This window comes from Micrasema longulum, unplaced genomic scaffold (genome assembly GCF_059751315.1).
Source record: "Micrasema longulum isolate JH-2025_06_02 unplaced genomic scaffold, ASM5975131v1 h1tg000132l, whole genome shotgun sequence".
Classification (NCBI taxonomy): Eukaryota; Metazoa; Arthropoda; class Insecta; order Trichoptera; family Brachycentridae; genus Micrasema; species Micrasema longulum.
In genome coordinates this window covers 193,233-204,633 of record NW_028277338.1, presented here as the reverse complement: position 1 = coordinate 204,633, position 11,401 = coordinate 193,233, and the positions used below count along the sequence as shown (strand labels likewise).

The 11,401-nt window shown below is 31.8% G+C and overlaps 1 protein-coding gene across 1 annotated transcript in view; it reads right to left on the bottom strand.

Moving 5' to 3' along the window:
* Window positions 1-288: 288 nt before the first annotated feature.
* LOC148284319 (adenylate cyclase type 2-like) overlaps window positions 289-11,401 on the bottom strand; it is a gene marked incomplete at its 3' end in the record, with an annotated part of 131,141 nt that continues 120,028 nt past the window's right edge. Inside the window, exon 4 of the mRNA XM_088241727.1 lies at window positions 289-417. Within this exon, the coding sequence (XP_088097853.1) occupies window positions 289-417 (129 nt within the window). The remainder of the gene's footprint in view (window positions 418-11,401) is intronic.

Here is an 11,401-nt window from a genome sequence, read left to right as displayed (position 1 = left end):
TATTGTGAATAAAAAAATAAAATAAACAATTTACCAAAAAAACAAAACTAATGGATACGCCGATAGTAAATATCTATACAATGTAAAAAAATGAATCACTGCTCTGATGCCATGGTCTAGCTAGAAAATACGTAAGTACGTTTGTATGAAAAAAAGGCAGACCGCGTTTTCTTTTAATAAGCTCTTCCAAAGTACTGAACACTCTCGATGCAATAAAAAAAAGGTGCATCTGAGCAAAAGATTCTAATTTGATTCTTAATCAGCTTTAAATGTTAATTTTATTCATACCTGTTGATAAAAGAGCGGTTCATCCTTCGGGAAACCAACACCGAATGCAAGAGCGAGATGGGCTGCTGACAGTAGAGCGGCTATCACCAGTGCAACAGAGCGAGACACAGGAAGCATTGTGTGTACAGCCTATAAAGAAAAACGAAAATATAATAAATTTACTAATTACTTGTCCTAACGTATATTTAATAACTCTTAACAATATTTTTTAAATATCCAAAATTTTATCGTGTCATTAGTTTTTCCATTTTTGCACCTGTTAGTGCATAGAGCACTACATTGGTAAATTAACTGTAGCAAATCTCGAGAATTTTCGAAACTAGAAGTAATTTTTTTTTATACGATGATCAGTCCTACGCTTTTATTTTGTGTTAGGTATTACCGTTAGTTTTGTTCGTTTTTTTCCAAAATAAAAAAAACAAGAGGACACAACAAAAAAAATACACTTACGTACTCAATAATATATTCTCCATCATTATTTTACTACAAATTTATTAATAATTCATAGCATCTACACTGTACACTGCACAAAAATCGCGAGCAGCTTTGGGAGCTTTATTCCCTCGATTTAATACGTATTAAAGAACGTGTTGAAAATGCTCACTTTCATCTACTTGACATTTCATTTTGATCAAATAAAATAATACATGTAATGCAAAAGCAAACACAACACAATTTTCTTTCGAATAATGTATAATTCTTACCATTTTATTTTACTTTTGGTGCTCATTTTTTAAATTGGAAAAATGCGGACACATCTTATGTTAACACTTAATACTCCACAATAGTTGTAAGATTATTATGATGATAGTCTTATTTTAAATGCAAAAAATACTAAATGCTTGAATATAAAATATCCACATGCAAAAAAAAAGTTTTGCCTAATATTATTACCCATGGCACAAATTGCTTACATGGCGGTATCTCTAACCCATGTAATTGCGAACTTAAAGCATTTGTAGGGAGACAAAGTATTTGTGTTTTAATAGAATTTTATACGGGATTGTCAAATATTTAAACTTTGCGGTCGATTGCGGACTCTTGTGAGTACTTCTTATAAGTCATATTTTATTTAGCATAAAAGCATTCTAAAAACTTTTTACTTTTTATTAGTAGAAATAATAATAAAATATGGCATAGAGTCGTGGGGACATTCAACTAAAACTAATATTAAAATGATCCAAAGTCTGCAGTAATCTATAGTTAAGAAAATTATACCAGCAGAGAATTACAGACAAAAAAGTGATAAAATTTTCCAGTACTAAACACTTTAAATTCTGCCAGTTCTAGGATTACTGTGGATTTGCATAATTTTAGAATAATTAAATAGTAATAATTTCAAAAACCCTCTCAAACATAACCGTAATAAACGCTTCACGTATAATGATGGTTTAGTAGCTAAAATAACTTAAATTTAACTCACAATGTATCAAAAGCTAAATAAGAGAGTGGCTACACGATCAAAAGTTTATTTTTGTGAATAATTATTCAATTTCATTGAAATACATATTTTTTTAACATTTAACTATTTTATTTTATTTTATTTGAACAAATAACTTTATCATTAATGTTCTAAAATTGTCATCCTAAATATTTACATATTATACTTACATACATGTAATCATATTTGTATGTGTGTATATGAGTACTTACATATATGTATTTTTTTGTTTTTTATTACTTTTTTGAATTTTAATATATTTTTAAATTTCGATTTTAGGCCGGAGCGTTCTTAACAATTTCACATCTATCGATAAGGTGGTTGGTAGGTTTCCTCATTCAGGTTTTAAAAAAAATTTGATAATATTGGATAATCATTGTTCAATAAGTCCACTTATATTCAATGCACATTGTCACATATATACAATACTAACACACCCATACACATATACACACATCCTCACTTACCCTGACATGTACAATAATAACACTGATACACTAAAACAAGTTCTTAGCATAAATATTATTTTTTTATAATAAAAGTTATCCTCATAATGTGATTGAGACACATTATAAATACGAGCAATATTTCTAGTCATATTGAATCCATTGTATAAATTCTATAATGTGTTTTGTTTTTATGAGAGACACAAATACGTATAATGAGTTAGAAACTAGCTTAAATATATTTTCTCTTCAAGGCCGTCGAAATAAATGCAACCTTCTAGTCCTATTTAAAATTCTCAACTCACTCTTTGATGCGCCTGAACTACTGAGCTCAATGAAATTAAATATCCCAACTAGAAACCTCAGCCAAAACTCACTCTTTCATACCGATAACCATAGAACTAACTATAGTTTTCATTCCCCTATGCCCAGAATTCTTAGGACTGCCAACAAACATACCAGTCTTGATTTCTTTGATTACAAGTTGTCTTCTTTCAAACGATCACTGAATCAAATTCAATTATAAACACCTCTCTCCCGCTTCCACTCCCACAAAGTCTACAATATACCATTGTTTTGTTTCTACTTTTCTTTATAATAATTTTCTATGTATAAAAATATGTCCTTAAAAATGCCCATTGGGCGAATATTAAAATAAATCAAATAAAATAAAAATACAAATAAAATTAGCTTACGTGTAAATATTTTGTTTCAACAAAACAGTTTAGTTTTATGTATATAACTGATCTTTGTGGCTGTTTATTAGATCTGCAAATTCATCATTTTTTCATACATTTAGGTGATATTATATAAGTTGGTATTAATATTAATCTCCACCAAGCCACAGAAAGTGTCTTGGTGGGATTTCAGTTACTTGTAAATAAAAAAAAAGAAATGCTTAAAGTGTAAAAATGTATCATAATCATTCCCTTCCCGCACCTAATGGTGCATAGGGCACTGCATTGGTACACTAAGCGTATCTTTATCATTTTGTAACATTAAAGTAAGATGATCAGTCTCACGCTTTAGGTACCAGTCCAGGGACTATGAAATAAGTATTTCAACTCAACCACGACAGATATCATGTGTAATGGTCAGCGCGTTTGCCTACAATGCAAGAGGTCTCAGGTTCGATTCCCGACATGGTTGATATGTAAAAGTGTATATTAATGAAAATTTTATGAATATGGATGTTTAAAAGTTGTGAATGTTATAACGTTATTATTTTTGTCATCAAACTCTTATCAACACCTGATAGTGTATAGGGCACTGCATTTATTACGGAAAGGTAAGGTTCAGGTGCCAGTCGTTTGACAATGAAATACTGTATTATGCACCTTTACACTGCAATATATAAATAAATATTTCATGTCGACTTTCCCAGGAATTGAACCAGGGCCTCGAGCGGGAAAGACAAAAGCGCCAACTACTACACTATGAAGCGGAGTTTTCTCTACCCAATATCCTTATTCAGAATTTTCATTTGAAAGTTGTCATCGAGACGAAAACACTCGTCCGGGATTCTGGTTCTATTTCACACACAGTGTATTCTTAATCCGCTGAAGACAGACAAGTAGAACTGTTAATTAAAATTAATGCAACCTCTGTGATGTAATGATGTTAATGATGTTGTGATGTAAAAAAATGTGATAACTTAATCCAGCCAATCACAGATTTTATGACTGTAAATGCCTTGACGTTTATTTTCCATTTTTCAATCGTTCTCCATCTCCGATGAAACACCTGTCAATTCACCTTAATAACGATCTTCGGGCAAATATTTATTTTTTTCATAATAATCATGTGTAATTTCAACAAAAAACGTATTGGTAATTAAATGAAAACATGGAAAAGATTTAAAAACAGCAAAAAAATCAATACACACACAAAATATGTTTACAATATTTTAAGTTTGTCAAAATATTTGTAGACAAAAGACTGGATTTCACCCCCTATGAAGTCAGTCATTAAGATTAACAAATTACAACAGGGATGGAGAACGTTTTAGAAAAGGGAATATGAAAGTCTAGGCATTTACAGGGATTATGACCTGTCATTGGCTGGTTTGTGAAATTGGTTTTGTGGTTCAGTTTTTTAACTTCACCAAAATCAACGGATGGAAGAATTGAAGAAATATGGATGTTCAAACATAGGAAAAATGATGAATGTTACACATTGTTTGAGTTATTTATTTATTTGAGTTATTTACAACTCGTTTAAAATGGCCCTAAAAATTAAATATTTGGGTAAATCATAAGAACGCAAGTATTTATTATAATGCATAATATTTCTTTTATCATAAAAAAAAAAGTTTGTAAAGTGGCTACTTAAACCATTTAATGACAGATCATAGGCCCTGTAAATGTCTAGTCTTTCGTATTACCTTCTCTAAAATGTATTTTTTCCTGTTGTAATTTGTTAACAAAATATTTGTTTTCATGCAAACGTGGATATAAAGTAAATATATTTTCTCATTCTTGTACAAGAAAAACAAAAGGGTAGGTTTGTTATGCTTTAAACTTTGGGGCAAATCTTTGTTTAGATTATTTTGGTTAAACTTTGTTTACCGTTCTTGTCTGTCTATAAACATATCTTATCAGCATTTACATATTCATGCACCCTGATTTACTACATAGAAAATAAAATAAAATATTTGAAGCAATGTTCTATTACTTTTAGACAAGGATTGGATTTTCAGGTAGATAACCCTGTGAATGTCTAAACTACCATTTTTTTTTAAATAAATATAAAAAATACTTCAGTTAGTCTAGCCTGAGTGCGTGGCCGTAGGGGCGAGCATTTATTATCTTGCTCTATTGAGGAGATAAAAGAAAAATCGTAAAGGGAGCAAAAAGTCATTCCGAAATCGGCATACGAGAAGTGCCGTCGAGATTTTAAAAAACCTTTGCAAATTGTTGTTGCCTCTAATGGTGATTACTATAAAGGAGATAAAATAAATAATGATGAATAATTAAGCTAACGTTTTTGTTTTAAATTCCGGATCGCATTGTTACACAAGGCATTTAGGTATACAAATATATTATATGCAAATTTAAGTACAAATAATCCATCTTTCATATACTCGGCCACCGACTGATTACAATTTATTGTTTAGATAGTTATCTTGTGGTTAAAAACCTAGTTAGACTGGTTAAAAAGCTCAGAGACAATAAATGACAAGCTTTGTTGGATAGTATTCAAATCCTTTCATGAAATGGCTCTAAGATATCTATCGAACTTTTGTATCAGGGAAAATACATGTCAAAGAAAATCTACTCTTAGGTCAGAATTTGATTCAGGAAGAGGAAAACTTGTCGAAATCCGGCGCTCCCCAAACACTTTGGAGATCGTGCTTTTGCCGTCTCAGTCAGTTCAGATCCCAACTAAAATTTCACTTCTTTAGATTATCATACTCTCAATTTTAAATAAGTTAATATAATGTCACTTTAGTTTAGTTAGAATGTAAGTTTAAGTATACAATGACGAACTTTAGCCCAACGGGAAATAGTATACCAAAAATGTTTTCTTGCACGCGGTAAAAATTAAAACCTTAAATTGTAGGAAAAAAATTATAAACAATATTTTGATAAAAACACACTACTTTGAATGACGTCACTGGTTCATATGAACCATCTTATGATATGGGAGCTTTTAAGGATATCCGGTTTGGTCACCGTAAACGAACTAATTGGAAGAACTGTTATTGAACACCCGCGGAGTTATTTCAGAAATACAAAACGTAAAAAATCAAAGCGCTGATAATACGATTTATAAAAATAAAAAATTGGCTTAGTTTAATATTTTACTAACAAATAAAAAAAATTAAAAAGACACTGAACTTCCTCATTGTAAAGTAAGGTAATTTTTCACGAAAATAGCGCTATGTAAATCAGCCAAATATTATTATTTCTATTATTATTAATGCACATAGCGCTTTTACAACATACTGCTATGTTTCAATATGATCCGGAGTTTGGAATTTAAAAGAACCGCGCGTAAGATATTGGTATTTGTTTCTTCTTTAGGTTGATAAAACGATCACGAAAATATATGTCCATTTTTAACACGACTGTAATGCAGTTTGTTCGTGGCAGCTGTGTAAACAAGTCAATCTTCGTGTATTCCGCGAATTTCGTTTAATTTAGCTTAATTTTCCTCAAAAAGATCAACGCAAATCTAGATATACTTTTTATGAACGATACCGCACCACCGTTCGGCGCATCATGACGGGAGATGAGACGGAGATTTATGAATATGACGTGGAAACGAGGAGTTTAAACAAACTTTGGAGTAGCGCTTGCTAACACCAAAACCCAAAAAACCAAGACAAATCCGCTCAAAAATCACGGCGATGTGAACTGTTAATATTTCAATTCAACTATTTATTTCTACTTTCACCCGATGTATCGATTAGGTTTATGTTAGAGTAACACATTTCGGAAAAAAACACGGTATTACTCATACACACAAGTGAAGGTATACCACCGTGATTCTACCGTGAAATTTTTTAAATTATTTTGTGAAAGCTTTCCAAGAACTAACCCGTCCATGTTGACAACAACAGACTAGCTTGCAACTGACAACCGAAGAACTAAAATCCACTCTATTTAAAATGTCTTTAAAAGTTTTGTAAATATATATCTTGATACTTTTTTACTTCCAAATATTCAAATAAACAAATTCAGTGATGCTTTTACGGTGTTATATATTTCTCAAACGGAAATATACGTTACGGTTTTAGCATACGGGTACTTAAATATTATTGCCTAAATTAACTGAAAGAATGGAAACCAAACTCAATATTTACAATAGTTGTCTTCAATTGACAGGCGCCGGCGCCGTGGCGCAGTTGGTTAGACGGCCAACTGTGAAACTAGCGTCGCGGGTTTCGATTCCCACCAATTGCAAGAAAAATATCTAAGAAAGATTTTTTTCTCAATTATTCCGGGTGTTGTGGTGTATTTTTCATTACCTCCTGCCATTTCCCCTCTATCCCACCTCCTGACAAGCCTTAAAATAAAGGCTTAGCGGGTTATTCCTTTTTTTTTTAAATATATATTTAAGCCGTAGTTTAGCATGTTTTTTAAATTAATTGTACAACAAAATATCATTATTTTTAATATACTTATCCTGTGGTGCGTAGGACACTGCATTAGATACTCTAATCGCAGCATATCCGGATTATGTTTGTTACGTGGAAGGTTAGAAGGTCGATCTTACACTTCAGTGCCAGTCCAGACATAATAAAGTATTGCAGTGTAGAACCACTTTAAAAAAACATTGTTTTACCCCCTCCCCCCCTGCCAGGAATTGAACCCGGAATATGTTAATGTAATCGTAGCGGCTACTTAAAAAACATTTTGCTTCTTTTCACAAGTATTAAATGTATCTATCGATTTATTTTATGAATTTTCAAAGATATCCTGAATTGCAAGTTTTACACACCATAAATAATGATTTTGATTGATTTATTTACATTGTTATATTCCATCCCTTAGAGTAACTAATTCTAACGTTAAGTCATGTGAGGTCTGTTTTGTTACTGGATCCATCATGTGCTTTTAATTAATGATTAAAAATTTGTATCCAATATAATTTTTTTTAATATTCAAGTATCAGTAAATAATAAAATCTCTTATAGTTTACCCGTTTCTTTATCCATCTCTTCTTTAGAACGTTCACTACATAACATGTAAATATTAAAATACACCAAAACTTTCGCCATCACCACAGTAGGTAGGTTTTATTAATATTTATTTAAACATTAGCATTGAAGCACAAGCAATGCTTTTTGCTAGAATCAAAGAAGACCAGCAATTGTTGGTAACAAAAGTCTTTGATGTATGCAAAAAAACGGTTTGCTCATAAATGTTGATAAATCGAATATTAGGTTTTAAAAGGGATGAAAATACAACTAAATGCGAGATCAGTGTAAACGGAGATAAACCAAATCAGGTAGAAGACTCTGTAAATCAGGGAAGTATGTTTACTTGAGATGGAAAAACTGAGAAAGATATTGAAAGGAGGGTGAGTGCCGGGAACAGAGTGAATGGTGCACTTAAATCTATTTTGGCAAACAAATGTTTGCTGCAGTAGGCAAAACTAGCAGTTAGCAATGGCATTCTGGTGCCGAGCCTTATGTAAAAGAGCGAAGTTTGGATTTAAAAAAGGAATTATGAAATTAATTGCGATCTCTCGGGCAAATGTGTGGTAAAACGGTGTATAATAGGTGATCAAATGTAGAGATCTGTACATTATGTAAGGCTGAGACTATCATTATCGACAAAATCAGAAAGCAGTGCTGCGTTGGTTTGGACATTAGAGCAAATGGACAGCGAAAAATCGGCTAAAAAGATATAAGATTCGAATGTTGATAGATGCAAAAAACGAGGAAGACATGGCACGACCAAATTCAACAAATTCTTGAAAACGGTCATGTCAAAAGTCGGAATAAAAGGCATGCGTACATGAATGTAGAGGAAGCGAGTGATGTAGCGTTTTATCCTCTCTGCCTACCCCTACGGGGAAACTGCGTCATGCATTTTATAACTCAGATTCAAATAAGGAGATGGTGACGATTCAAATCTGATCATTATACTTTCCTAGGACAAATCCCCTAGATAATATAGTTTTCTATGCACCATTATGTAATAAGTAATAGGCCCGCCAATGTACAAATAACATGTACAAAAAGTTAAATAAATAAAAAATTATGACAGTGTTTTTTTATTAAAAAAATACGTAACCTGCTTTTTAAAAAAATATTTATCATATTTCATAGATATTTTACAAATGTATTTTTTAAACTATTATAAATTCCCGCGAGCGAACATCCCGCTATAAATTTATATATATTAGCATTTTTACGTCATTTATAAGCTATAAAGCAAATTAATGTTAGTTCCGTCAAATCATAAATTGAAGTTTTCTCTTTAGCTGAAGACTTAAATAGATCTGTAGCCATTACGTGTACAGTTTCCAATCCATTAAACTTCGGGCTAGGAGTTAAAGAGCTTTCAATGGATGGATGACTCTCTTTCTTTTCAAACCCAGTTTTCATATTTCTATAAATAAACTCATATTTTCAAAAATAAATATTCGCCGCAAATGTTTAATCCAAACATATATTATACTAAGTCATGAGATTTAATTATTATATTTATTATTCACGGCTAACCATGCATTTATGAAATATAATCTGTTTTCTTAAAATTACGAAATTCAGTAGTAGAATTATGACTATCTTTGAAATATTATTTAATAGGGATAATGTTTATTATATGTTAACAGTCAAAAGATTATTTTGCATACATATTACAAAAAAATATAATAATAACGTATCCCAAACTCAATGAGGCCAAGGGCCTAGTGTTGAGTTGGGATACAACATAATGGAAAGTGGTAGCACATACATACTTAAATAATAGCAAAAATAAAAATGAAATATTATTACAAAACATACATATACGAGTATTTTAATGGGCATCTGGACAGCAAGCTTAATCTTTATATATATCATTTTTCTGTACGTGTGATGTCACTGAACTTCTCCTAAACGGTTTAACCGATTTACGTGCGGTTTTCAGCGAAATGTAGATCTTTGCGCTGTGCATGTTCGTAAATATTAAAAATTTTAATCGAATCAGTGAAAAAAAAGTTAAAAGCATAAATTTTCTTTTATCGATCTACCAGGGTTGCATTCGACAAGAATGCATGTACAAAAAAATAATCAAAGGATGTTGTTTTTTGTGTTTAAAAAAGTTTTTTTTTTAATGTTAACAAACAACATTTGCTTTTTATGGATCTCAATCAGATTCCTTCCTTACATTCCTTATAACTTCTTCCCATTTATTTATTTTTGAAATAAATACATTTTTGAAAATCGCATTCATTCAATTCCCTTGCTGGTGAAAAAAGCCGAGTCTGACATTTGCAGAAATAATATTTTATTTGAAAATTAATAATTTTTAGTTTTGGAATTCAATCACAAACAAGTATCCATGTGCTTATTAATAAAAACTCCTTTTCCAGTGTAATAGCAGGCAAGCCAACGTTTGGGCAGGACAACGTCTGTCGAGTGCGCTAGTGGTATATAAATCTATGCAATATCTCGCAGCAGTCTCCTGCAATTGTCTATTCCCTTAGACAAAATCCAGACTTGTACACTCTTTCTGATAATGGCTTTTATTTCGAAGAACTTAATATGTTCATTCAGAACATTGAGCACTCTTGGGGCCACAAAAAAGAAATTCTTCTGAGCAAACATCAAACGTGTTTTTGGAATTCAATAATTCAAATTACAGAATAACCTCGTACGAGCATTCTGCTGGGATCTACTCTTGTAGCCGCATGACCAGAAATGTGTCCATGACTTTTTTTTTTCAATTGTCTAGAGTCTACTCTGAATGAAATGAATTGGAACAATGTCTCAGATGGGAAAGTGGAGGGACATCGCAGGATCACTCTTGGTATTAATTTTTGTACGTTTTTTAGGGGGTTCATGATAGACGCAGTGCAACCTCCCCAGCCCACTATACCATAGGTTACTACTGACTGGAAAAGAGCGAAATACACAGTTCTGAGAGTGCTTGAGATTATCTAATGATTAAGTTACTTGCAAGCATTTGTCAAACCGAAGAACCGGGTCAAATGTTATCTAATTAAAGATTTTGTCGAAATTAAATTATTTTAGCATGTTGATACTACACAGTCATATTCAAAATTACGTTTCCACGAGACGTGATATTATTTGAAATTAATTATTCTTCCGAAAACCACACCACTTCCGGAATACTGTTAACTCCCACCTTTACAAACTAGGCCGTAAGGTATTTTCTTCCTTTTATATCTTCTTCCTTTAACTGTTTAACTTCCCAAACTAAACGTAGAAGCATTTTGGAAATACATGTATTTTCTTTAGTATATAACCACTTAACGGCATTTCTTATGTATCTAAATAATTTGTAACAGAAAGTAAGATTAAAACCCGTATTCAGAGACAATACTTAAGGTTAGGAAAGTACATTCTAATCTCATACGCAGAGAATAACCCGAAGGTGAAGACAATAGAATGTACTTTCCTCACCTTAAGTATTGTCTCTGAATACGGGGATAAGAATCTGGTTGTGGTCCCGTGGATAGTGTCTCGGACTCATGGCTCAACGGTTCGTGGTTCGAATCCCACTCTTCCCCAACTTGATGCCCATTTTCTAATAGTAAGTTATTT